This window comes from Marmota flaviventris, chromosome 8 (genome assembly GCF_047511675.1).
Source record: "Marmota flaviventris isolate mMarFla1 chromosome 8, mMarFla1.hap1, whole genome shotgun sequence".
Taxonomy (NCBI): Eukaryota; Metazoa; Chordata; class Mammalia; order Rodentia; family Sciuridae; genus Marmota; species Marmota flaviventris.
The window spans coordinates 122234274-122259160 of NC_092505.1; the positions used below are offsets into that span (position 1 = coordinate 122234274).

Genomic DNA, 24887 nt, shown 5'->3' on the forward strand with positions numbered 1-24887 from the left:
GCCTGCCAGAGCGTCACAGAGAATGAAGTTGCATTGCCCTAGCCACCAACAGTTCTTGCAGGATCAATAAAACCCTCCAGGGAGTAGGTTCTTGTATTTTTCCAGCTACACAATTCTCTGCTCTGTGAGTGGGTCTCTGTTCACACTGGCATCGCCCCAGGGGCAGGGGATGGTGGTATCCTTGGGGCTTCAGCAAAGCATGGCAGTGTTTGTTCTCCATTGGGAAGTTGTGTCAGGGCCACAGTGAGCCCAGAAGATGGCCTGGGGACAGATGGCCCTTCCAGAATGGTCACCTTTCCTAGAAGCTCAGCTGTTTTCTCCAACCACCAAGCAGGATGGGCCCTCAGTGAGGTTTCTGCTTGTTTCTGGGCTCTGTAGGCATCTTCACTTCCCCTGGATGCCTGTCATCTACTATCTGCTGTGGGCTGGACCAGATAAAGACTGCTACTCTAGAGGCTGCCCCAAGACAAAGGGACCTGTGATTTGTTGAGACCTGCTTAGGTTTGCTGATGTGTGTGTGTATGCACTTGTGTGTGTATGTATGTATATGTACATATATATTCTTCTATTCAATTTTTATAGCTAAAAGATTAATATTAAGTCAATTTTATACATGCAGGGTCTGCATGAAGGGATTAAATCTTGTCCAGTCACCCTGATAACAAATATTGGTGGTGTGACTTGAATCCAGGTATGCCTTACTCTACAATCCTTGCTCTTTCACACTGTAAAGATGATAGTGATGGGGGACTGCACTGTGAAAATCAGAAGAGGGTCTTCTTCAGGAATGTGGCTATTCCACAGCATTTTACCTGGATGGAAGACCACAACCACCACAACCATTTAAAGACTTGAGACAGCCGGAGAAATACTCAGAAATGTGCATGATCCAGAGGAAGAAAAGAGAGGGACCTGTGTCCAGCCCTAGGAGCAGGTAGGGAATTTTCTTAATCCCAGGAGGGCTTCAATTCTTCTATTTGGAGAAGCAGGAGGAGGCCAGTAACCAGCAAATAAAATAAGGGCCATTATTCAGAAATGATGTGAGGGATAAATGCAGGGAAGGAAGGAAGTTAGTTTTAATAATTTTCAAGATCATCTTCTAATCTGAGTTGCCAGTGCAGAGGAAAAGAGTGTGGATTTATCTTGGACAAGTCCCTGAGCCTCAGTCCCCTTATTTTTGAAATGAGGTCATAATATTTAATCTGTTTTGAAGAGTGGGGATAATGAACGTAAAATCGCCCCCAGTGGCGCTCCATAAATTGTCTTATTAACTTCTTACACAGTGCTCTAGTTCTCACCAGACGTGCCCAGGGGATGGAACAGGATCATTTGCAGTGATGTGGTTAAGAACCGCTGGCATCCTGAAAAGCCAGGCAACCCCACCCCCCATTTTTTGATGCCACTTATTGCAACGCTTCTGCTTTTCAAAAGGCCAGGACTCCTCTGGTTCTTAATTTACCATTCTAAAAGATGCATGGATTTTAAGTCCAGCATCTTTGGTTTATTTGCTCGGAAGAGCCTGGAACTCTGCAACTGCGGCCTCATGCGGTGGCTCAGAGCAGAGAAGATGCACTTAGAGGCAGGGGGTAAATCCAGAATCAGATAAAAAGAGAGGAGGTTTGGAGAATGATCTCTGCATCACTGGTTGACAAAACCCTAAGAAAATAACACATACGGTGGGGTCAAGACTGGCCTTTCCAACATGAGGCCATCTTGTGAGCTTCGTCCAAAGACAAGTGATTAGCTGTAGAGTGTGTGTGTGTGTGTGTGTGTGTGCGCACACACACACACACGCACGCATGCATGCACATGAGCTTGTGTGCCAGCTGTGTTAAACAGTGATCTGGGAAGTCAATCTTGCTTTATGATGCTTCCTACACTCCTTCCATCTTTCCCCTCTGACCCAGTCTCATGGGTGAGCCCTTAAACCCCACACTCACCAAGATCATGCTCCCTTGTGTGGCCCTTCAATGGCTCCCAGTTGCTAATAGAAAAAATAAATGTAAACACCTAAACAAAGACGTGGCCTCTGTCTACTTCTCTGGTCCCACTTTCCCCTGGTTGCCCCCTGCAATCTGAGCACCTTAGTGCTGGCCTTAAAGTTTTCCAGTGCTCCCTGTGATGTTCCTCAGCCTCCTGCCCTGGCACCGCTCAGGATCTTGGAAGGACAGTCCTCTCGCCTGCCTCCTGCTCTTCTCCAGGTTGGTTCCTACTTACCCTTCCTTGACATCCTGCTCTGACCTTACCTTCTCTGGGGAGGCCTCTCTGACTGCCATTTACCCAGAGTCCAGAGTCTGGGATCAGGATTCCCTGGGTTCCAATTCTGGCTCTGCCTATCACTAATTCTCCAATCTTAGGGAACTTTCTCTTTCAGTCCTCAGTTCCTACTGTGAAAAATGAAAAATATTCATGGTCCTCTGTCAAGGGGAAATTCTCAGAAATAATAACCATAAAGCATTTAGAACAAAACAGTGGCCGGCAGAGGGAGGCTGGTGAATTCCAGGGCTCCCCATCATTGAAGAAGTCATCAAGCTCCATTACAAATGGCCCCTGAACACAGGAAGCTGGGGACATTGATTTTGGCAATCGAGTACACAGCTCAGAGCAAATACAAGTGTCCGTGGAAGGTTTGAAGACCACAGTCCTTCCAGGGTTGCCCAGTGTGCGGGTCACAGGCGTAGGTCCCTGCAGAGGGAGGTCCTCAGTGACTCTATTGTTCAGGGCAGGCAGGCCCAGGGTGGGACAGCAGGACACAGCTCTGTGGCAGCCTAGGTAAGGATGGGAAGCACCTGGGAAACCTCTCTGTAGAATCACTCCCTTGGAAAATGACCAGGGAGGGGAACTGTCACAGCTTCTAGGGCTCTGGGTAGCCATCATTGTCCCCAGAGATTGGGCCACCCTGACTTCCTGAGAAGAGCTGAGAGACTGCCTCTGCCTTCCCAGACTGGGGGCCATGTTGATGGAACAGGGGCTCCGATGATATTGTCTCTGACACTTATTCAGCACCCAAGGGACCCACTGGCAGCAGGAGCTGTGTAAGTCCGGGTGAGGCAGAAAATAACCCCCTAGTTGGTCACATCCTTCCCTGCTCCCTTCAGGAGACGCTTTTTCTCAGAACATAGCTTTGATTCTCTCAGATCACTTGAATATTTTTGTTTCACACGGGCAATAAAAATAGTGAATCTGTTCACATTCCTTTTGGTGGCCAGAGATTGCTGGGAGTATGACCTGTGCGTCACCATAATGATGCAGACCCAATGACCTCCAATTCTGCCCCCTGTTTCCCCTTTCCTTTCTCATGTGTCGCTCTGGGTCCTATTTATTTATTTGTTTTTCAATCCTTTTGGGGGTGTATTTATTTTTCCTACACTGCCTGAGCGTACTCTTGCACGCTGCTTCAGTTCCTGTAGGCGAATGAAAAGCCAAGCAAACGCTCAACCCACAGACTCGAATCACTTCCTCCAGGCAGACCTGGAGCACGTGCTGACTGTCGGGCGTGGGCTGATGGTCCACAAGGACTGGATCTCAGAGTTTCAGGAGATGGCAGCAGAAATCAGTCCCTCTTGAAAGTCACAGCCACAAGCCTCCCCCACTCTGCAGTGGTACCATTTCTGTGCAAGAAATAAACTCATTCCTGGCTGACCCGGATGTGAGGCAGCCTCAGCCTCATAAATCAACGTCTCACGGGGCGACACCGGCTCCTTTCTTACCTTTATTCCTTGCCCGAGGCTTTCTAAGGAGTTAATATCCAGCCCTTCCTTGCAGGCCTGCAAGCAGGAAATCACCTTCTGACTTTCCATCTTGCCAGGGCGCATGGTGAGGCTGGCCAGGCTGCCGTGGAAGAACTGCGCAAACCGGGGTTTAGCGACTTCTCCCCCTGAAAGAAACAGAGGCTCCATCATTTGCCCTGTGGAGGCTGGGTCCGAGTGACCCTGTCAAGACACCAATTGGCTATGGAGCCAGGGTTACATTGACTGTGTGTCCCATAAGCCTGAGTGGGAAAGCAAACTCTTGTGATTCATCTCTCTCTCTGTGTGTGTGTGTGTGTATGTGTGTGTGTATATGTGTGTGTGTGTGTGAGTGATTTATTTCCCCATTGATAATAGAGGTCACGGGGTGGGGTTCCCTCCTATTGGCCACCCACTGATAACACCTTCTGGGTTTGCCCACTTACCTGTGCTTACACCTGTTCCTCTTTACACAGAGACCCCGCCCGCCTCCAGTAGCTCCAATTAGGCAAATCTCACAGTCTGTTCAAGTCCCTTAGGCTCCCTGTCCCCTGCTGTTCTCTGAAACCTTCCCTGAGTCCCCAGTCCTCCATGCCCTCTCCTTGCTCAGGGTCCCCCTGTGCTTTCTGCCCTGAGCCTTGGAACCCAAGGGGACAGTTGATGTTAACATATTCCCCGCCCCCCCCCGCCGCGACCTGGCATTATTAGAGGATGCTCTATTTGTGTGTTTTCTCTCTTCCAGAGCCTAAAACTGTGGTTTAGCACCTCGGTTTAATCATCTGGGGGATCTTTAAAAAGATAAACTGATGCCCCGCGCTTCGCCTGACACCCAGGGGTTCCGACTTAACTTGGAGCGGGGAGTCGAGTACCTCCTTAGTGAATCAGATGTGAAGCCAAGGTTAAGAGCCGTGGGACTGTACTTGGTTGGGTTTTTTGCATACTCCTGTGGGATCTCTCCCCTTGATGCTGCCCGCAGGCTTCCTCTTTGCACGCTGCTCTAATTTATTGGTTTAAGTCTCTCTCTCCTGGATAGCAAGGATCACACATGCATTATTCATTTTAATGAAGACAATACTGAGGAATCTCAGGGGCTGAGGGCTACACCAGGCACTTTGCATAAGCAGGCTCGGTTATCCTTCGCAACAACACTTGGCCTCTTGGTGTCCTCCTGGCAGCCTGTACCCTGCCTGGCACACAACAGACACTCTATAATTGCCTGCTTAACTGAAGGTGACAGTGAGGTGAATACCAGTAAAGCGGCATCTGTCTCACTCTGTCCCTCCTGCTGAGGCAGCCCTGAGGGGTAGGGGGTTGACTCAGTCTCCAGGGGTGGACTCTACTTCATTTAAGCCAATACAATATGCCATCCCTGAGCTCCAGTGACTGTTTCAGGGTGGACCTGGGACCCAGTGCATTTAATAAGTCAGAACTGGCCCAGAAATAAACATGGGACCAAATTTAGGCAAGGATCAAGAGGGAAGTTGACTTGCAGATTATTAAAAAAAAAAGCTTTTGGTTTTCTTCTCTCCAGAAAGTTTTTAAGCAACTCCTGTTGCCTTTCCCCCAGATGTTCAGGTCAAGATGGAAGGCTGAGGGCTGCCACGGCTTCTTGCCAAGGCATGTGGTGGGGGGGAGAGCAGAGCCAGGAGAGTCATGGTAGGATGGATCAGGTCTCAGCAGATGCCCTCGCTGCTGTGCTTCGGGATATCCTCAGCTGCGGCGGCCACTCTTCTATATTTAAGGGTTAAACCATCTTGACTCACAGTGAGGCTCCCTGCCACCCAAAGGCTCTGTACTTTGGAAATGCGAGGTCCCTTTTGAATTTTTTACTTCCCAGGGAATTCCGAGTAGATTTTTGCTTGGAGGGATGGACTGAGATAGCCCACGACCATGGAGAAGTCAATTGGAGACTTTTGATTTGGATCCTAAAAGCCCCCCAGATAAAGGGTTCCCCTGAGCCATTAGCATGTTGCTGCTCAGCAGAGGGATGCGTTTGCCAACCTGCAGATTGGAGGGAGCTAGCCGAGTGCAGTGGCCACCCTTCGGGGCATGGAGACAGTCTTCCCTGCCCTGCCCTGGAGCGGCAGATCCAACAGCCATCGTTTAATGGACGTGAAATATGTACCCATTACTACAGGAGGTCCTCAGCACGTGTCCTCTCACTGGATCCTCACGAAGCCCCTGGGAGGTAGGTCCTCCTTCTACAGTCACAGCTGAGCAAATGTAGGCCTAGAGCGTTGAAGTAAGAGGCCAAGACCACACTGCAGGAAGCAGGTGGCCACCCACCTAAGCCCAGCACAAAATAATGTGTCTCGGTGGGGCCACCAGCCCAGTCCAGAGTGAGTCTGAGAGAAACCAGCCGTGACCCTGTCTCTAGCCGTCCTCAAGGGCTAAGCTCTGTGACTCTCCCAGATGCCACAGCACTTTCCTACACACTGTTTTCTCTCAGTAAAACATATTCGTGTTCTGCATTTTCGACTCAAGAATCCAGATCTTGCACTCTATTTATTTTTAGTGATGGGGCTCCAGGAAATCAATTCAATTAGCATTTTGCCACAGGAGACCAGGTGAAAATCTGAAATATATTTGTACCCAGTGGTGACCGTGATGTAGAATTTTTAAAAAAATAATAGATACATTAAAATTTTTAATGTCTAGGGTGACCACATAGGTCACATCTCTCCTCTGTTAACATTTAGAGTAAACAAGGTCATGAATCATTTTAAGAAAATAAAATAACTTGAATTTTTGTTCCCACAAACAACCTTCTTTAAGTGTTTGCAAAATGTGGTTTTGGATTCCTGAGCCCAGATCTGTACCCGTTTTTAAAGTGCTTGCTATAGGTCTAACCTAGAGTGTGGACCACACTCTACAGGAATTTACACTAGATAGGAGAATAGAGTACAGACCCTGACAAAATAAAACAAAAATAAAAGATTCAATTGCCATCAGAGCAAACATACTGAACAGTGCATGATTAATTTCCAAACAAGTTATATAGACAAACTGTCTGTATTAATAGGTCCAGGGGAGAAAAATAGGTACCATTTATTAGGTCCTTGAAACATGGAGGATTCTTTAATAAGCTATTTTATTCCATGTGCTATTTTATTTAATCCTTAAGTGGGGGTACTATCTCGGAGATCTTTGCTTCTGTGCTTTATTTTTTTCTGTGACATTTCTCCCATCTCACTTCCATTTTAACACATCTCTCGACTTGCTCCCTGGGGGATCAAGGGAAGAGGCTGAAGCGAAGTCTTTTCCCAAATGCTGTTTCCCAAAGCCTCAGGAGAGCAGTGAAGACCTGGGAATAGGTCTACCTTTGGGGGAAGAATAAGGAAAGAGAAGCTGACTTCCCCCCAGGTGTGGTGGGGAGGAGGGTGGCAGGAGGAGGTAGGGGGATACAGTGTCAGAGGTTCAGAGTGAAGGTCCTTGCAGTTGCTCGGGATGTGGGATGTGGGATGCTGGCTGCTGGCCTGGCCGGCTAGGACAGTAGACCACAGATGGATTTTGAAAGAGATCATGAGATGCAGGGAAATATTGATGTGCCCCCCCAAGTAAGGCAAGGAAATACCAGGATACAGTCCTGAAGGGCCATCATGACTGATGACCAAAAGAGGTGAGCACCATTTCAGTGGACACCTGTATGGAAAGGTAACCAGGGCCCCTCAACACCCTAGCACCATCCATCTTCTGCCATCATCCAGCACTCAGAGAAAAGGAGAAAAGTCCAAGTCATTGGAGGCTAAATCTCCCCCACTCACTTGGAATAAGGGCTTGAAATGAAAAAAATTATGGCTGTGGGGAAAGCCATTTTCTTCTTGTGAAGGAGAATCTTCCTGCTGCAGTTAACATCTCCTTTTATAAACGAGGTTTACAAAGTTGTATAACTTGTCCAAGGCCACAGGCCAGAAATGAGTGAAGCCAAGCTGCTAACTTGGGTCTTACTTGCTCCCTGGTCTTTGTCCTACACATCAGATAATGAGATGTTGCTGGAGAGATGCAGGGAGGATTTCTCAGAGGGAGGCTGGGGGAGAATGCCCAATTATGCTGGGCTCTGTGGACTCCACATGGCTTTTCCAGAGACACCCAGTGGCAAGTGTCAGTTTGCCAGGAAACAGTCATTTTCAAAAACAACAGTGGATTCAGTAGGCTCCCTGTGTCCTCGGGTTTCACATCCGCAGATTGAAAATAGTTTAAAAATGTGTCTATAATAGACACGTACAGGCTCTTGTTATCATTCCCTAACCATTACAGTATGAAAATTATTATGTAGCATTTACATTATATTAGGTATTAGAAGTAATCTAGAGGTGATTTGAAATATTCAGAGGAGGATGTGTGTAGGTCTTATTCAAATGCTTTATATAAGGGATTTGAGCATCTCTGAATTTTGGTATCTGCAGGTGGTCCAGGAACCAATCTCCCACAGATACTGAGGGATGGCTGTATTTGGCAAACATGATTTGATGGAGCCTGTCTTATTCTGAGCCAGAGCCTGCATTGGGAATGGAGAGCTCCACACCCATCCCCCACCCCCACCACAGCTTGCCTTCATCTGGAGGAGAGACCCGCTCACTGTGATGACAGCTTTGGAATCAGGAATGGTCACTTTACTCTAAGCCTAATTTGAAGTAAATATTCTACGTCGTGTGAATGCAGTAAATCTTCCCCCTGAGCAAAATGTGTTCAGGGTGCTCCTGGTCTTTCCTGCTGTCACTGCCACAGTGATTAGGCTAAGAAACTCACAGGAACCAGCGAGGGGCAGGTTCTCTCTTGCCTGAGTTGCATGGTGCTCTGTGCAAGGGGCGGGGGGTGGCTGGGGAAGGCCCTCAATGAACACAGTTTCATGGATGATTTGCTATCCATTTTGAGCAATGCAAATGGCAAGACTGTCTGAAATCTTGCTTTCTTTTATTTCCTCATTTCAGTGATGAGACACCCATGGAATGCAAAGACTAAGTGAAGTGTGTCAGAGACCCCATCTGCTGCAGCTCTGAAACTCTGTTCACACCATCCTGGGGGTATGCACATGGCTGCAGGTTGCAGGTGACTTGCAGAGAAACAGGATCTGTCATCCTGGCTGGCCATGACACATTCTCAGCAGGCGTTCTTGACCCTTTCATTATTTTTTTTTGGAGATTATATTTTTACCTGTTAGTTATACATGACAGTAGAATGCATTTATGCACTTTGATATGTCATACATAGATAGGATATAATTTCTCATTTTTCTGAGTGTATATGTTGTAGAATCACATTGGTCATGCAGTCATATACATAAAGTAATCATGTCTTTTTGTTCTACTATCCTTCCTATCCTCACATCCCCTTTCCTCCCCTCTTTTCACCTAATCTAAGGTAACTCTATTCTTCTCTAGCCCCCCACCCCGCAACATACACACTTATTGTGAATTAACATCCACATATTAGAGAAAACATTCAGCCTTTGGATTTTTTGGGATTGGCTTATTTTGCTTAGCATGATAATCTCCAATTTCCTCTATTTGCCGGCAAATGCCATAATTTCATTCTTCTTTAAAGCTGAGTAATATTCCATTGAATATATATATATATATATACCATATTTTCTTTATCCATTCATTTGTTGAAGGACACCTAGGTTGGTTCCATAGTTTAGCTATTGTGATTCGAGCTGCTATAAACATTGATATGGCTGCATCAATAATGAAATAAGCAGGTTGCTTTATTGAAGTGCTTTATGAGAATCTTTCTGCACCACCTACCTCTCTCAGGGTGAGGGTTCAGTGGTACAGATATGCCTTCCAATCCAGACCACAGGTGACTTTGGGAAGGCACTTATCTTCTCTCAGCCTGTTTCTTCATATGCAAAATTAAGGCACAGTTATGCCTATGCATAGTGTCCTAGGGAGGTCCAAAGAAGAGCCCATGCCAACGGCTCAGCATGGGGCATGGTACATGCCAACAACTTAGTTGGGGCGGCTGGGTACAGTGATGGCAGATGCCAAGGAACTCTCAGATGAAGGGTGTCGTGGGGGTTTCCTGTCTTTCCTCTCAGTGGTCTCTTCCTCCCTCCTGCCATGTATCTCTTAGAGACTTTGCAATGGTAGGCTTTGCCTTAAGATTGCCATCAAATTTTGTCATTAATACAATCTTCAGAGCACCATGCAAAGTGAGACTTCTCATTCAGTTATACTGTGATTTTAGACATGATTCACTGAACTTTAAACCTGATTCCGTCTGTGTCATCTTCAAAACAAATGACCCCCTCCCCGCCCCTGTCAAAATGACACCAAGCCTTAGAACAAACTTTTCTAATACGGCTAAATTGAGACACCCTGTTATTTGAGAGAGAGAGAGAGAGAGAGAGAGAGAGAGAATGAGCCATACACCTTTGTCAAAACAGTCTAAAAATAGAATGAGATTTAGCAAACACTATCTAGTTTTTCTAGATCTTGGAGTCAAGGAAGGGGGTGGAGCTGAGAATCTGTGAGAACAAATCTTGACTCTCTGGAAACTCCGCTGAGAAGGGGATAAAGATCTGCATTAAAAACAGGGGTGTTTGCCATAGGGTGCCCTAAGAACAGAACACCATTGGACAGTGTGAGTTCCATGGTGAAATAACATGGAGAAATATGAGCTAAATAATGTGAAGCAGGTGGCTTTACTGAAGTGCTTTATGAGAATCCTTCTGGCCCATCTACGTCTCTCCCTTCTCCCTCCCTTCCTTCCTCCTTCCCCACCTACCTACCTTCCTCCCTCCCTCTCTCCCTTCCTCTATCCACCCCCACCCCCCTCTCTCTTCCTTCCTTCCTTTTTTTTCTTTATTTCTGATTTCTTTCTTTCCAGTCCTGGGGTTGGAAACCAGGGCCTTGTGCATGCTAGGCAAACACTCTACCGTGGAGCTACATCCTCCCTCATCCCTCTGCCTTTTTTAAACTGTATGTTGAGACAGGGTCTCACTAAGTTGCCCAGACTGCCCTTGAACTTGGGATCCTCCTGCCTCAGCCTTTTTGAGCGCATTTAATAAGCTAAGGTGTGTCATGACTCAGAATGGTGTGGGCTATTTCCCAAATGGCCTGATCTTGACCTCTGCATGGAAGGGGTGTCCTGGGGGACTGGAGCTTTCTGAAGCCCTCCTCAGGAAGCGCCGTCTGAATGCAGGGCAGACTGTGCCAGTACGTGCCCAGCTTCCAACAGCAGAGACCCTAGGGATGTGAGATAATTTCAACACAGACTTTATTAAGAGAAATTTGTACTAAATTAGACCAAGCTTATTAAGTGAAGGCATGTACTCCAAGTGGTCTGAACCAGTGTCTGGAAGAAAAATGATCTGAAAATGTGTAGCAAATCCCAGGGCCACATATGGCTCCAATTCCCCTGGATCTGAAGATCATATGCTACTGATTACTACAACTCCCAGGGGCAATTACTGCCTTTTTTATCCCTTTTGAACTATTTCTATTCTTTGCCGAGGCTCCTCCTCAAGCTGCAGTGAGGTTCTGTTTCTTGCCAACCTTTAATTTGTAGAAACATCCCCTTTTCTATATCCTCTGCCTTGTAGGGGTAGGATCTAACGAGAACAGGACGCCTTCCTCGCCCAAGAACAGCAGGTGACATCATCAGGAGTAGGCAGGGCTGGACATTCTAGGAAGACCAGTGACCTGAACCCTGGGGGAAAGACCCTGGCAGAGACAGGGTGAGGCAGTCACAAGGGATAGAGCCCCAGGTAGGGGACGTCAATGATGAGATCCACCAAGAACGGATGGGGATCGGTCAAGGAGCAGGACGGTGACTTCCTGAATGTGTGCCAGGAACAGTGCTTCTTCAAGCACATTTAGACATTTCAGTTAAAGAGCTCCTGCCAGACGTCCCACACGGAGTCGGTAAAACAGAGCTGCTCCTGGGACAGAGTGGGCAGAGGTGCCCTGCACTTCCCCAGGCTGTGGCACCTCCCAGAGCCCCTGGGGCTCCTGGTCTGGCCCCATGGACAGCCTTGCTGACTTCCTAGCCCAGCTGTGTTGCAGGCACCTGGGTGGTCAGGCCCAGTGTGAGGTCCAGGGACCAAGCACGGGTGAGTATATGATGTTTATTTTTTATGAGTAGAATTCAAATTGTTGTCCTTAGAAATACAAGGAAAAGGATGGTGGTCCTTTGAATGATCTGCTGTGCTCTGCTATGGTTTGAGTTTGCCTTTCACAGGTTCCTGGGATGGAAGTGTGGACCCCAAGTGGCAATACTGAGATGTGGTAGGAGCTTTAAGAGGGGGAGGGCTTAAGTGAGTGGTCTTGTGACTAGCTCCTTTCTCTCTTGCCATGTGATCTTGCCCACCTGCACTTGATCCACCACTGTGATGACATCTACCCTGAGGTGACGTGGCTACAGCCACCTTCACCAGAGCCAGCACAATGCTGTTTGGCTTTTTAGCTTCCTGAACTGTGAGCTAAGTAAACCTCCTTTCTTTATAAAGTACCCAACCTCAGCTATTTTATTAGAAGAACAGAAAACAGACTCATTTATAACCCATAGAGAAACAAGGACCCTGGTATTCGTAGAGAGCCAACAGTATCTGAATTGGGATAGAATGAGCTGGTTCATGAGAGAGTCTGGCTCCATCCTGAGAGTACCAGGGCACTCTGAACACAGAGATGATGGCAAGGTGGTGTGTGTCAGCGGTGCAGAGGAAAGAAAGCTGTTTTGTGATGCTCAAGATCTATTCTGACTGGGAAAGCCATTTCCTACAGTTATGAGAAGCTCCATGTTCTCGGCCTCTTCAGCGGCATTTCTTAAGTATAAATGGTATCTCATTTTTTTTAATTACTAGAAAAATACTGATGAAAATGAAATTTCACTGACTGCACTGGCTTTCAAATTTGCTAACAGGAGATGGTGGGCTAATTGGGACTGCGAACACTGCCCAGCAACGGTGCTGGGGCCAGGGCTCAGGACAACCACCAAGGAGCTGCTCTTACATCATTTTCTATTCCCATTGTTAAACTCTGATTGGAAACTTCACAAATGAGCACCAGTTTCCTTGCCAACCTCAAAAGCACCTGAAAAGCTCCCCATAATTGCAGGCTCAAAGGCAATTAGAAGTGTCCACGGAGGGCTTGGACCATGCACATAAATAGGGGGCAGAAGGCTTGGAAACACGCGGAGATGAGGACCACATCGCAGGCCATTAAGTTCATAGCACTGCGTCCTGCTGAAAGATCCTTGTTGTTTCCATTCTAGAAAAAATATGGCTCCAAGAAGGCCATAAGCATTCATGGGAGTGGAGACTCCTTATCCGGGCAGCATGATATGCCAGGCTTGAGTTTCAACCCTTTCCCTGCCTCTTCTCCACTTCCTCTGGTCCACCTAGGTGACTGGCAACCCTGATCATGCCTGTGCCAGCCTTCCTTTCTGTCACCTCCCTTCCTTTCCCTCTGAACTTACTCCCCCCATAAAACACAGTTTTCCAATTTTAAAGGTTTTTAGGGATCTTAATTTTCTAATGTGTCGTCATTCTTCTCAGAGAAAATATCCAAGTCTCCATGGCCCAAAAGACGGCCTGACGGGATCCCTGCCCACTTCAACCCCTGCTTCCGACATTTGTCTTCTGACTGGTTATTCTGCAGTGTCTCTGGTTTTGCTTCTGGGTCATGGATGGAGCTGAGAGGGCAGAGCTGTGTGTAAGCCTTAGTCCTGGGGGGCAGGAGGAATGTCAGGACAGGCAGGAAGACAGGAAGACGGGGACCACGGCTCAGATGTGCCAGGTCTGCAATGTGGGGTCTTGATGAAAGGAATAGAAAAGGGAGTGGAGAAGAGACCAGGAGATAATTTTAAATCTGTGCATTAAATGGTACACAGCAAGCATACACGATGTGTCCCGCATCTAGGCCTTACGATAACCGTGTGAGGCAGCTTTTACTCTTATTTTATAGATTAGAACATAGAAGCTCACAGAAGTTAAGGATCCTGCAGTGTCCACATAGCTAGCAAGTGGCAGAGCTGGAATTTGACTTAAAGTCAGTTTTCTTTCTGACTCCAAAGGCTGAACCCTTTTTCACTTCAGGGAACCTTAGAGGAGGATCCAGCAATGCAAGTTCCCATGTTGTTTTGATTACAAGGCTGTCCCCGTCTCCACAGGTAAAGGGTTTACAGCATTTATATCAATGCACATCAGCTCTCATCTCCTCCCAGACACATAATTACATCGACAAAATGATCAACTACCAACAGGGGACCATGAGCCACAGAATCAAGAGCATAGGCACATGTGAGTATGTGATATGACCAGGGTGGGGAAGTTCGACTGGGTGGCTTTGGGTCAACTTCTGTCCTTTTCAGAGCCTTGGTTCACTTGCTTATTCATTGGGACTAGTAACACTTTGTCAGAGGAGTGGACACACCCCTGTGTATAAAGGGCCACCTTGTAACACTGGCTCTGAAGTTTTCCACCAGGAAATGACATAAGGCCCTTCTTCCATTCACAGTTCAGCAGCCAAAGCAAGATATGTGGCCACACCTGACTCCAAGTAAGAGTGGTCCCAGCATATATCTGGAAAGAGGACCAGAAATATTTGAATACCCAACATGCATTCTTTCTACCATATTCTTTTAAAATAGATGCATATTTGGTTTTCATGTTCCAAAACTTTTGTGGCATGACTTTTAAATAAATTGTAACCATGTATCATATTAGGTATTTATAGAGTGACTATACCCTCTTGAGATGCAGCCTGTGGCAATACTGGAAAATGAATCATCTCTCAGTGAATGGTGTCTAGGGCCGTGAAGAATATTCTCCATCTTCACCACATTTGCCAAAAGGGACTTCAGAACTGCTATGGACCAACACTGCTGGTTTCTCTAACTTTCTTCTTCTTAGTGGAAATGCTCATTTCACTAAGCTTCATTCCAGTGTGTGTGTGTGTGTGTGTGTGTGTGTGTGTTGAGGGGAAGGTGTGGTAGCCATGGTGGTTGTAAATAATTTGTTTTATTGGTTTATAGGTCTCCTGACCAAGTGAAGACATATTTTGGCTTGCTATAGACCTCCTCTGCACGTCACTTGGATAGATTACCAGGAATCACTCAGGCAGCCTGGACATTAAAACTGGAGACAGTAGCTGGTGAGACGTTGGGTCTGTCTTAGGAAAGGGTAGGTGCATTCTTACATGAGAAAGAGAGTCAAATAAATACTTGTTGACCAGGTGGATACACTGTCGTGTTTATCAAAATTATTTGTTCCTAAAACATTTTCAGTTTTTCTTCCAGATATATCATCACTGTCACTTCCCTGCCCTGTGAAAGTTAGCTGTGACTTGCTTTAGCCAATAAAACAAAACAGGAATACAAAAATGATTGGGATCACTGATAGTTGGAAGCATTAAAAGCTTTTCTACGACTTGCTATGTTTTATTTTCCTCTTTTTAGGTACTCAGCAACATGGCTGCTCTGTCTGCTTGGATTCTGCTCTGAGGATAGAGCAGAGAAGAGAAGATCCCTATTGATTTGCAGTGGCTATGAAGTTAGAATTATTTTAATTAATTGAGAATTGGGGCTTGCTTATCATTGCAGCACAACTTAGCCTATTGTAACTGATTCAAGGATCATCTCAATTATTTATAAAACCACTTTTTATTTGGTGGGACAGGTCCCCCACTCAGGGGAGCAGGTATGTGACTAGGAAGTGGTGGTTGTAGCTGGCCTTGCAGAGTTGGGGACAGGTTTCTGTGGCAGGTTAGGATGACAGGGATCCAGATGTGGTCTTTGAGGGCCTACAGGGAGCATCATGGTAAGGTTCATGGGCGACATGACTAGGGCCCTCTTTTCGTCTGGGCATTCTCCTGGCTATGTTTACTCATAGCTACAGTAGTATCCCAGCTGGAGCATTGAGCCACACCAAGACCAAGGGCCATCACTGTAGCACAGCTGTGTCCAGTGGTTGATGATTCCTATGCACCCTCTAATTTAGTGCCTTGCTATACCATTGAGTTCCATGGAAGCCTGCCTGGTGATATTGTTCCCTTTCCTGTGTCCTGGGAAACCACATATTGAACAAACTCTCATCCCTGAGTTCTACTGAGCATGTCACCACCAGATGATACATGTCAGATTGAGTAGGTGACTTTAGCTCAAAACCACCTTCTCTCCTCTCCCTTTCTAGCTTCATCTCCTTCCTGGGTTTGGCCTCCGAAGTGCTCCCAGGCTGTACTATGTGAACCTCTTTCCAACTCCTGTTTCACGGAGCAGCCCAGAACTCACCCAATTTGTTTTTATACGAGCCCCACATTTATCTGGAATGATGGGACTTGATGGGTTAGGTGGACTTGAGCACCAGCAGATGTTGGTATCTGCATGAGGTTCTGGAATAGTTCCCTGGGGAGAGTAGGGGACGACTGTAGGATATCCCACCTCTCTCCTCATCCTCCCACAGTGAATGTCTAAAGTCACAAATCTTGGGAATTTTCACAGAATCCTTTGCCACAAGGCCGGGTCATATCTCACAGTGCTGATCTGTTTTTTTGGGAGCACCCTCCTTCCCCTCTGCTATCTCATGAGAATCCTAGTCCTTGAGACAGCACAGGTGAAGACTCCAGCAGATCTAGTGAAAGGCACGGTTACCTGTGCACATGCACAGAGGTCTGGCTTTCCAGCTTCCACATCCTGAATTGGGGACTAGAAGGCACAGCTGGGGAAATGAGGAGGGAACGGAAGGCCCACCAGGGAGGGGCTAGGGTTGAGCTGACTTTGAACATGACCTCCATGGCCTTATGATCTGTGGACGACTCCTCCCCACAGCCCTGGGCATTCATAAGTCCCCTTGGACAGAGGGTTGGGGACTTGGGCCACGTGTGTGGGGATAAAGGGAGCCAATCGGCAATTTCAATAGAAGATTCTACATTTAGCCTTTGCTCTTTGCAGGCTCAGTTTGGAACTAGATAAGATTCCAGGAGAATATATGGCATTAGCCATTCAGAGGCAACCCTGAAACTGCCCATGTTGATCCAAAATCAAAATCTAGTCTCAAGCCAAGTGCTTCCTGATTACACAGCTTTAGTGTCTGGATTAAAACTTAGGTTTTATAAGACCTATTTTATTAGTCAGGGCTAGCAGAACATTTTTTTTTCTAGCCAACTCTTACACCACTTGCTTTTCCATCAGCATCTTTCATAGACTGTACACAAACATAGTCAGGAGAAGAACTCCACTTGGCGTTACCTTGCCAACAAGCACCGACAGTAAGCTGCATGGCTATGTGAGACGGGTGAATGGGCCAGTCGTTGGTCACCAGGTAGGGCTCATATGTGGCTCCATCCATGTACAGCGTAACCACAGGAAACTCCACATTGATGACATAGTAATGCCACTCTTTGTCACAAATCTAATGAAGAGAAAAAATAAAAAAGAAAAGAGTTAAAATCAAATATGCAGCTCAACATCAAACAGCCTCCTTTATCCTAATTGTGAAAGGTGGGGAAGACATTTCTGGGTCAACAATTGTTATTGCAAAAAATTCAAGGAACATGGTGGTTCACATACGCTTGAGGTTATAGAAACTCATTGTCAGACACAGTGAGAAGAGGAACACCTGAGAACCCAATCCTCAGGTGAGTAGAGTGGCCCTTCAGTTTTCTCAGAGATTGGCTCCAAGGTGCCCTGCCAGGACCCAAATCTGCAGAGGCTCAAATTCCTTATATAAAATGATGCAGTGCTGTTTGAGTCAGCTTGTTTGCTGCTGCGTCTAGAAGACGGACAAGAACAATTGTAGAGGAGGAAAACTTTATTGGGGGCTCATGGTTTCAGATGTCTCAGTCCATAGATAGCCAGCTCCGTTCCTCAGGGTGTGAGGTGAGGTCAAACCTCATGGTGGAAGAGTGTGGCAGAGGGAAGCAGCTCACACAATGATTGGGAAGCAGAGAAAGACTCCCTTTGCCAGATACAGACTATATACCCCAATGCCCACCTCCTCCAGCCATACCCTACCTGCCTTCAGTTACCACTCAGTTAATCCATAACTGGGGATTAATTCACTGATTAGGTTAAGACTTTAATAATTCAATCATTTCACATCGAAACCTTCTTGCATTGTCTCGCATGTGAGCTTTTGTGGGACATCTCATATCCAAACCGTAACAAGTACTTAAATATGGTCCCCACACATCCTCCTTCATAGTGAAACCCATTTTTAGATTACTCATAATACCCGATACGATGTAAAGGGTCTGTAAATAGCTGTCATGCTGTGTTGTTTAGGGAATAATGACAAGCAAGAACATCTGTTTTTGTTCAATACAGATGCAATGTTTTTCCCAACAGCTTTGATCCTCTGCTGGTCGTAGAATCTGCGCATGCAAAACCTGTAGATACAGAAGGCCAATTTCATTTGGCTAAAGGCAGGTAATCTTGGTCATCTCATTACCAGCTACCTGGGCTGACAGATTTTTGATGGACAGGTAGGGGCGTCAGCATAAATTGCTTTGAATAAAATTTCTCTTATTTCTTTAGTAGAGAAAAAGTCCAGTTGGAATCATTTGTCTAAGTTTGGGGATAGATGGGATTCTTTTTTAAAAAAAGGTGCTAAATTGAATGCATAAATAAAGATGAAGATAAAGGAGAGGAGGAGAGAGGGGGGGCCAGAAAAGGAAAGATGAAGAAAGAATCAGGAATTAGAAGGGAGTGAGAGACGTCAGGGTTTGTCCACCCCCACAAAGCCTCAGATGTTAAAGGCTTGCTCCCCAGCGGGTGGTACTTTTGGGAGACGGTGGGAACTGGAGGAGGTTGGGGGCCTAGCTGGAGGAAGTAGGTCACCCGAGGCATGCCGGTGAAGGGACCCCAGCCCTTCTTTTCTTGCTCGCTGCCCTGAGGTGAGCAGTTGCTTCCACCATGAGCTCCTCACCAGGATGCTCTGCCTCTCCACAGGCCCAAAGACAACAGGGTCAAGTCACCATGGACTGAAACCTCTGAAACTTGAGCCAAATTTAACCTTTCCTCCCTCCCTGTAAGTTGTTCATCACAGGTATATTGGCCACAGAAATGGAAATCAAATGAACAGAGAGGCAATGAACACAGAAAGAGGAAGAAGTGCAAGACCTGGAAGAATTGGAACCTCAGTCTTTGTTGAAGGGCTTCCCCGAGAAGCCGCTGTCATCCATTGGCCCTTTCAACTCAAGCAAAATCAAATTTGACGGGGAGAGTCTTCCCAGCACACTCAGCTGTCCCTACCCTGGAGCACCCAGGGAAGCAGGATCTCTATTGGACCCTCCTGGCCTAAACTCAGGGCAGGGCACTGTCACATAAGTCCTGACAGCCTGCAGCACGCAAGACTCTTGGTTTCAGGCTTGGGGACTGGTTTTAATGGCTTAGTAGAAATATGGGGGAGTGGGCTACAGTTATAATTCCTGACCTCAAGAGGCTGAACTTCTAGAGCATCATCCAAAATCAAAGCCAAGACTAGTACATCCTGGGAAGGAGACAGGAAGCATGAAGGCAGCAGGACTCTGGGACGGTGTCACCCTCCTCCCTCTGCCCTCCTTGTGCCTTGGAGTCATGCTGGACTCTGCCATTCTCCCTCTGCACCCCACGGAGTCCTCCTCTGACACATCTTGTCTGCATCCCCTGGTCTCCATCACCCCTGCTGTCTGTGGCAGGGCAGACAGATGAGTTCCGCATGAAGGTGACCCTAAGGTGAGGCTCAAAGCCCTCCCTACATCCCACTATGGATTAAATGTGCTGTTTCTCATGAATAGATAACACCAATAGGGATGCTAAATGATCTATTCCTTTCATTTTGGAATAAGAATTTTTCCCTTAATGTTCTTTTTATATTGTCCTGTCTCATGTCTCAGAAAATTACTCCTTTTGAAGCCCATTAGCCTGATAAAGCCTGATGAATATTTTAGGAGGCTTTGGGAGGGTCCAGAAGCATCACTCTGAAGTCTTGTGACACTAAGTGAGAAGCCCTGACTCAGGTGACACTCCTCTTCTCCAGGATGTCCTGGGCCAGACCCTGATTTGGTACAGGAATCTTGGGCTGGGCATGTGACCAGGGAGAGGTGATCTTGGGTTGTAGGGGTGGCACAAAGGGAAGTCTGTCTAGGCTGGTGGAAGATTGGGGAACTAAGAATATTTGAATAAAGATTCAATCCAAAGAAACCCAATGCAGCCTGGGTGTGGGGTTGGCAATTGAGGACAAACTATGGTTCACATCCTGGGGAGGTCCCCAGAGGCATCTGGAAGTCCACGTGACAGTGAGGTACTCCTGATCATATCCTGCAACCTGCAGGAGGTACAAGCCAACAGGCAGTATTGAGGGCTCCCCAGTCCTGGGCCCATTGTCACCCCCAAGGTGGTGCCATTCTTCATGAGACTGGCAGGTTGCCTCTGCATTCCACCTGACTCTACAGTGCCCCTGTCTCCAGTAGCTGGATGGAGAAGGTCGCTCTGGTTTTCGTTAATTTCACAACACTTGGCACTTTTATAAGACAATACCAAAAAATTCCCAGGAAGAGGCAATATGAATAATTTCATATTATCACAGCACTAGTAATCCTTCTCATTATTACAATTTTTTCCTCGGTGTTTTTCTTCCAGCTTTTTGAATCATGCTCCACTGGTCAGCAGCTGCTGTGGTGTCCTGCATTAAAAGAGTGACCCTGTGTGCTGAGCTAAGCCACTTTTGGGTGGGTGGAGTGGCTTTCCCCTTCCCACTAGCATACCCAAGGCTCCCAGCAGCCTCAAAGTTCATGCCTGTGATAACTTCAGCCTTGCTGGAGACTGAACTTTTCTACCTATAGCACTCCTATAAACATCCTGGGAAGCAACAGTTGGGGAAGGTATATTTTTTTAAAAAATATTTTTTAGTTGTTGATGGACCTTTATTTTATTTATTTATATGCAGTGCTGAGAATCTAACCCAGTGCCTCACACATGCTAGGTAAGCACTCTACCACTGAGCCCCAGCCCCAGCCTGGGGAAGGTCTATTTGAATCACACTGTATGACAGTTTGAAAGTTTACATGTACCCCTTAACATCAGCATGAAAATACCTTCACAGAATTCATTTCAAATGGCTATATGATATGGAAATACTATAATATACTTAACTCCTCCTTTAGTATCAGATGCTAATTTTATATCCACTATGACAAATGGTGCTGTAATTAATTTCTTGTGAATAAATATTTGTTTGCATTTCTGATGATATCCTTAGGAAAGATGTCTGGAAACGGAATTTCTGGGTCAAAGATTGGGGTTATTTTTAAGGTTCTTGATACATATTGTCAACTTTTTTTTTCCTTGCAAAATATTGTAACTATTTATATTCCTATCCTCAGACTATGAGGATGTGCATTTGTCTCCTTGCCACTTTAAGTACTAAAAAGTAAAAGCAAGAAGGAAAGAAAATCAGAATTTGAAATTTGAAAAGGGATACATCTTATCTGCTTTTAATATAGGCTGCAAAAGATGGCAATATTTATATTCTCCAAAATGAAAAGAGAGGGATTCTGGGTGAGAGGAACAACCTGAGTCCAAACTCAGAGGTAAGAATGATTGGGAGCTGCCTGGTGAGCTCCTAATTGGGCCTCCTAACAGTCTTTTAGTTCCTACTGAGCTTATGGTGTGTAGATTTATCCCACCAAGTAATCTGTATTAGCAGCTAAAGGAAATGCCTAATTAGGGTTTCATAAATGTGGATCTATGATCAAGAAGAGACCTGCATTGACCCTCTGCTAGAACTATGGGGACAAACTATAATTGAAAAATGATTGAGCCAGAAGGCAACAAAAACAAATTTGTCAATGTTCATCCAAGACAGAAGGAAATTAGGCAAAGTGACCTTTCCTAGGGGGAGAGAAGAACTTGAATTCCTAACTGCTTGTGAGGCATTCACTGGTGAAGCCAGCTGACATCAAGCACATCAATGCCACCATCCCCTTAGATGATGCTCAGAAAACTTTACTCTCAGAACATCTGCAAATGTTTCCATTGCAGGTGGCTGTAGCTGCTCTCCAGCTAGTGAGTGAGTCACAAATCCAGACACAAATGTCCAGGAAAGGTAGTAGGGACAGAGTTGAAGGAGGTTGGAATTAGGAGCGGGCTGATATTCATTCCAAGCCATCAGGGGCCAGGGAAGCTGCTCATGACAAGAAAAGATAAAAAAGACCAAAAAAAAAAAAATTCTCTTTGCAGATACTGAGAGGCTGATCCACGTGCCCGACACAGGGCCAGATGGGGAGTCCTGACTTGGTTTCCCCTGTTAATCAGCTATTTTTGAACATGGCTGTTCAACATGGGACACGTTCACCTACCAACTATCGTGAATCAATCACTATATCTACTAGGGGCTGCAAGGGATGCAGAGTTTATGAGATATGTCCTTTGCCTTTAAGATTTCCAATCTACAGGAGGACATGGTATATTGAGTTCACAAAATATTCAAATCAATGGGAATGGAGATAAGTGTTGCAGGCCAGGTATGAAGCACTGTGAGGTCCTCGGGAATGGAACGATGCTTTCCAGCTGGGAGAAGGGGGGAATTTAGAGTGAGTATCAGAGCACTGTTAAGATTTCATTAGGAATTACATTCCAAGCAAATGAAGCAGAAACCTCTTTTTTCCTTTCTTCATTCGTCTTTTCTATTGTCAGGGGGAATACAGAGACTCACTCCTTCTCCATACCTCCTGTAGACGTTTGCTAAACGCTTGTCCTATTTATGAGCAACCACAGATACAGCACCTGCTTTTATGGAGCTTCCGATTCAGTCATGGTATCTCCAAAAAGGCTGAGAGCAGACTGATTCACAGCTGTCATGGATCTGTGCAAGGTGCTGGGTTAACCATGTGGAGGAGGAGGGTGTCTAACCCACCGGGAAGATGGGAAGGAGCAAAAAGATGCAGAGCTGGGGTGCAGGGGGGCTGTGTTAGGGGAAGTGAGGAGTTGAGGTATGGCTCCAGGGCTTTGGAACTGAGGGCTGAGAATAGGGTTTGCTTTTATTTTGCAGACAAAGAAGGCCCAGAGGTAGTTGGTGGGAGGAGGGGATGGGAGTCGCAATAACAGTCAACCTTGGACTCACTTTTCAAATTTGATGCTGGCAGCTCTTCATATTATTCTTTATACCATTCAGTCCTTGTCCCAAGTGTATAAAGTAGGAGAATCATTTCTGTCCTAGGCACTTTCCAAAAATAAAGGGAAATAACTTGGTTTCTTCATGTTTTTTTTTTTTTTCTGGGTGGGGGGTTGTACCAAGGATTGAACTCAGAGGTGCTTCACCACTAAGCCACATCCTCAGCACTTTTTTTAAATGTAATTTTTAGTTGTACTTGGACACAATACCTTTATTATTTATTTATTTATATGTGGTGCTGAGGATCGAACCCAGGGCCTCACATGTGCTAGGCAAGCGCTTTACCACTGAACCACAACCCCAGCCCCATCCGCAGCCCTTTTTATATTTTATTTTGAGAAAGAGCTTCACTAAGCTGCTGAAGGCCTCACTAAGTGGCTGAGACTGGCCTCAAGCTTGCAATCCTCCTGCCTCAGCCTCCCAAACTGCTGGGATCATGGGCATGAGCCACCATCCCCAATGACATGGTGTCTTATCTCAAGGAACTTACAACTTGTGGAGAGTGAAAAGTAACACACAAGCTACCACGTCTGGCCTCTTGTCTTTTCTGTTACCTTGGTTTTTTTTAGTCTTTTTTAATCCTTTTTTTTTTCCCCAGGGCTGGGGGTTCAGTCCCTTGCATGTGCTAGGCAAGCACTCTGCCACTGAGCTAAATCTCCAACCCCTTGTCTTTTCATTTCACACACAACCAGTGGCTCAGTTTCACAACACTGCTAAGTCAGAACCCACAGCCGAGACTCATCTCCTGAGTCATGGGCTTGTGTGTTGCCTCGTGCCTGAAAAATCTCACCTGGAGTTTTGTAGGCACTTCAAATTCCTGGTGCCCCCAGGTGAGCTCACCCCAACCTCCACCAGCCTTGCTTGCTTCTTCCCCTGTGTTCTTGCCTCAGCAATTGCTCCCCACATGATCTGTCATCCAAGTCACAACCCTGGGCACACTAGAGGAAGCAAAGACATGGACGGAGAGCTTGATGGACAGTGTATCTGGAACAGGCTGTTGCAAGGTAGAAGGCAGCGGAAAGGGTAGAGAGCTTTGGTGTGGGGTGGGTCAGACAGAGCAAGCAGCCTGCTAGGGACTGGCCACCCTGGGTTTGAGCCAGCCACAGGGTCAGGTGCAGCAGAAGAGCAGGCAGGGGAGATTTGTTGCAGGCCAAGTCTGGGGTAACGGATTTGGTGTCATAAATTCTTCATATATTTATGGGGAAATAATTAAATTTTCTAATCCTTTGCTGCCTCGTTTGTGAAATGAGAATAATGATCATTGTGTTTACCCATGGGGCTGTGTGAACTGAGCTAAGGCATCTATAATGTTGAGTGCATACGTTTGGACTTTCCTTTTGCAAATGTGCTGAGATGCTGGCTGAAATGTAACAGCTACAGCGACAGAAGGAACAAAGATAAGAGAGCTAGGAAGAGTACTCTTTGGGTATCAAACACAAAAGAACTAAAGTTGCACCTGGGAGTTGAAACCAGAGGCTGCTGCGGGGCTGAACCACTCCATCAGCGGGGGTTTCAAAGCCCTGGAGGAGACAAGAATGGACACCCAGGTTCTCTGCCCGGAGAGGACTCCACCTGGGATGTTGGCATGAAGCCTGTGTTCTGAGGGGACCACCTGAAGCCTGGGTCCCAGGACAAACACCACCCCTAGCCCAGGGATACAGTCAAATATTTTGTCCCCAAAGCCTGCTTTGTGCAAAGGCATCAGATCAAATGCACACAGCTGACATTCTGCAAACACCCTGGGTACAGAAATTAACCTAGAAATGCACCCATGAAGTTCGTAGGGCTCTTGGCTCTCATCCAAAGCCTCTAGGTGGAGAGATGCCCATAACTTGGGGCATGTGCCAGCCAGCTCCTCTCAGAGATGAGCTCTGCAGAAAATCATAAAGCAAAGAAGGAACAGTCCTTTGAGTCTGTGGGGAAAAAAAAAAGCGGACATGACAAATGATCAAGTTCATGTAACAGGAAATACAGAAAAATGAAACAATTGGAAAGGAAATGGAAGAAAGCAGAGGCTACAAAGAAACCCAACAAAAAACCCTGGGATGCGACACATGGTTATTGAA

The 24887-nt window shown here is 46.3% G+C and overlaps 1 protein-coding gene across 2 annotated transcripts in view; it reads right to left on the reverse strand.

Moving 5' to 3' along the window:
* Clstn2 (calsyntenin 2) overlaps positions 1 to 24887 on the reverse strand; it is a 561925-nt gene that overhangs the window by 18613 nt on the left and 518425 nt on the right. Inside the window, exons 9-10 of one of the 2 annotated variants that reach the window (XM_071615603.1) lie at positions 16917 to 17079; positions 3786 to 3877 (exon numbers count right to left, since the gene is read on the reverse strand). In XM_071615603.1, coding sequence (XP_071471704.1) covers positions 3786 to 3877; positions 16917 to 17079 — 255 coding nt within the window. Of the gene's footprint in view, positions 1 to 3710; positions 3878 to 16916; positions 17080 to 24887 lie in introns of both variants that reach the window. The other variant, XM_027933766.2, reaches the window with a different exon arrangement.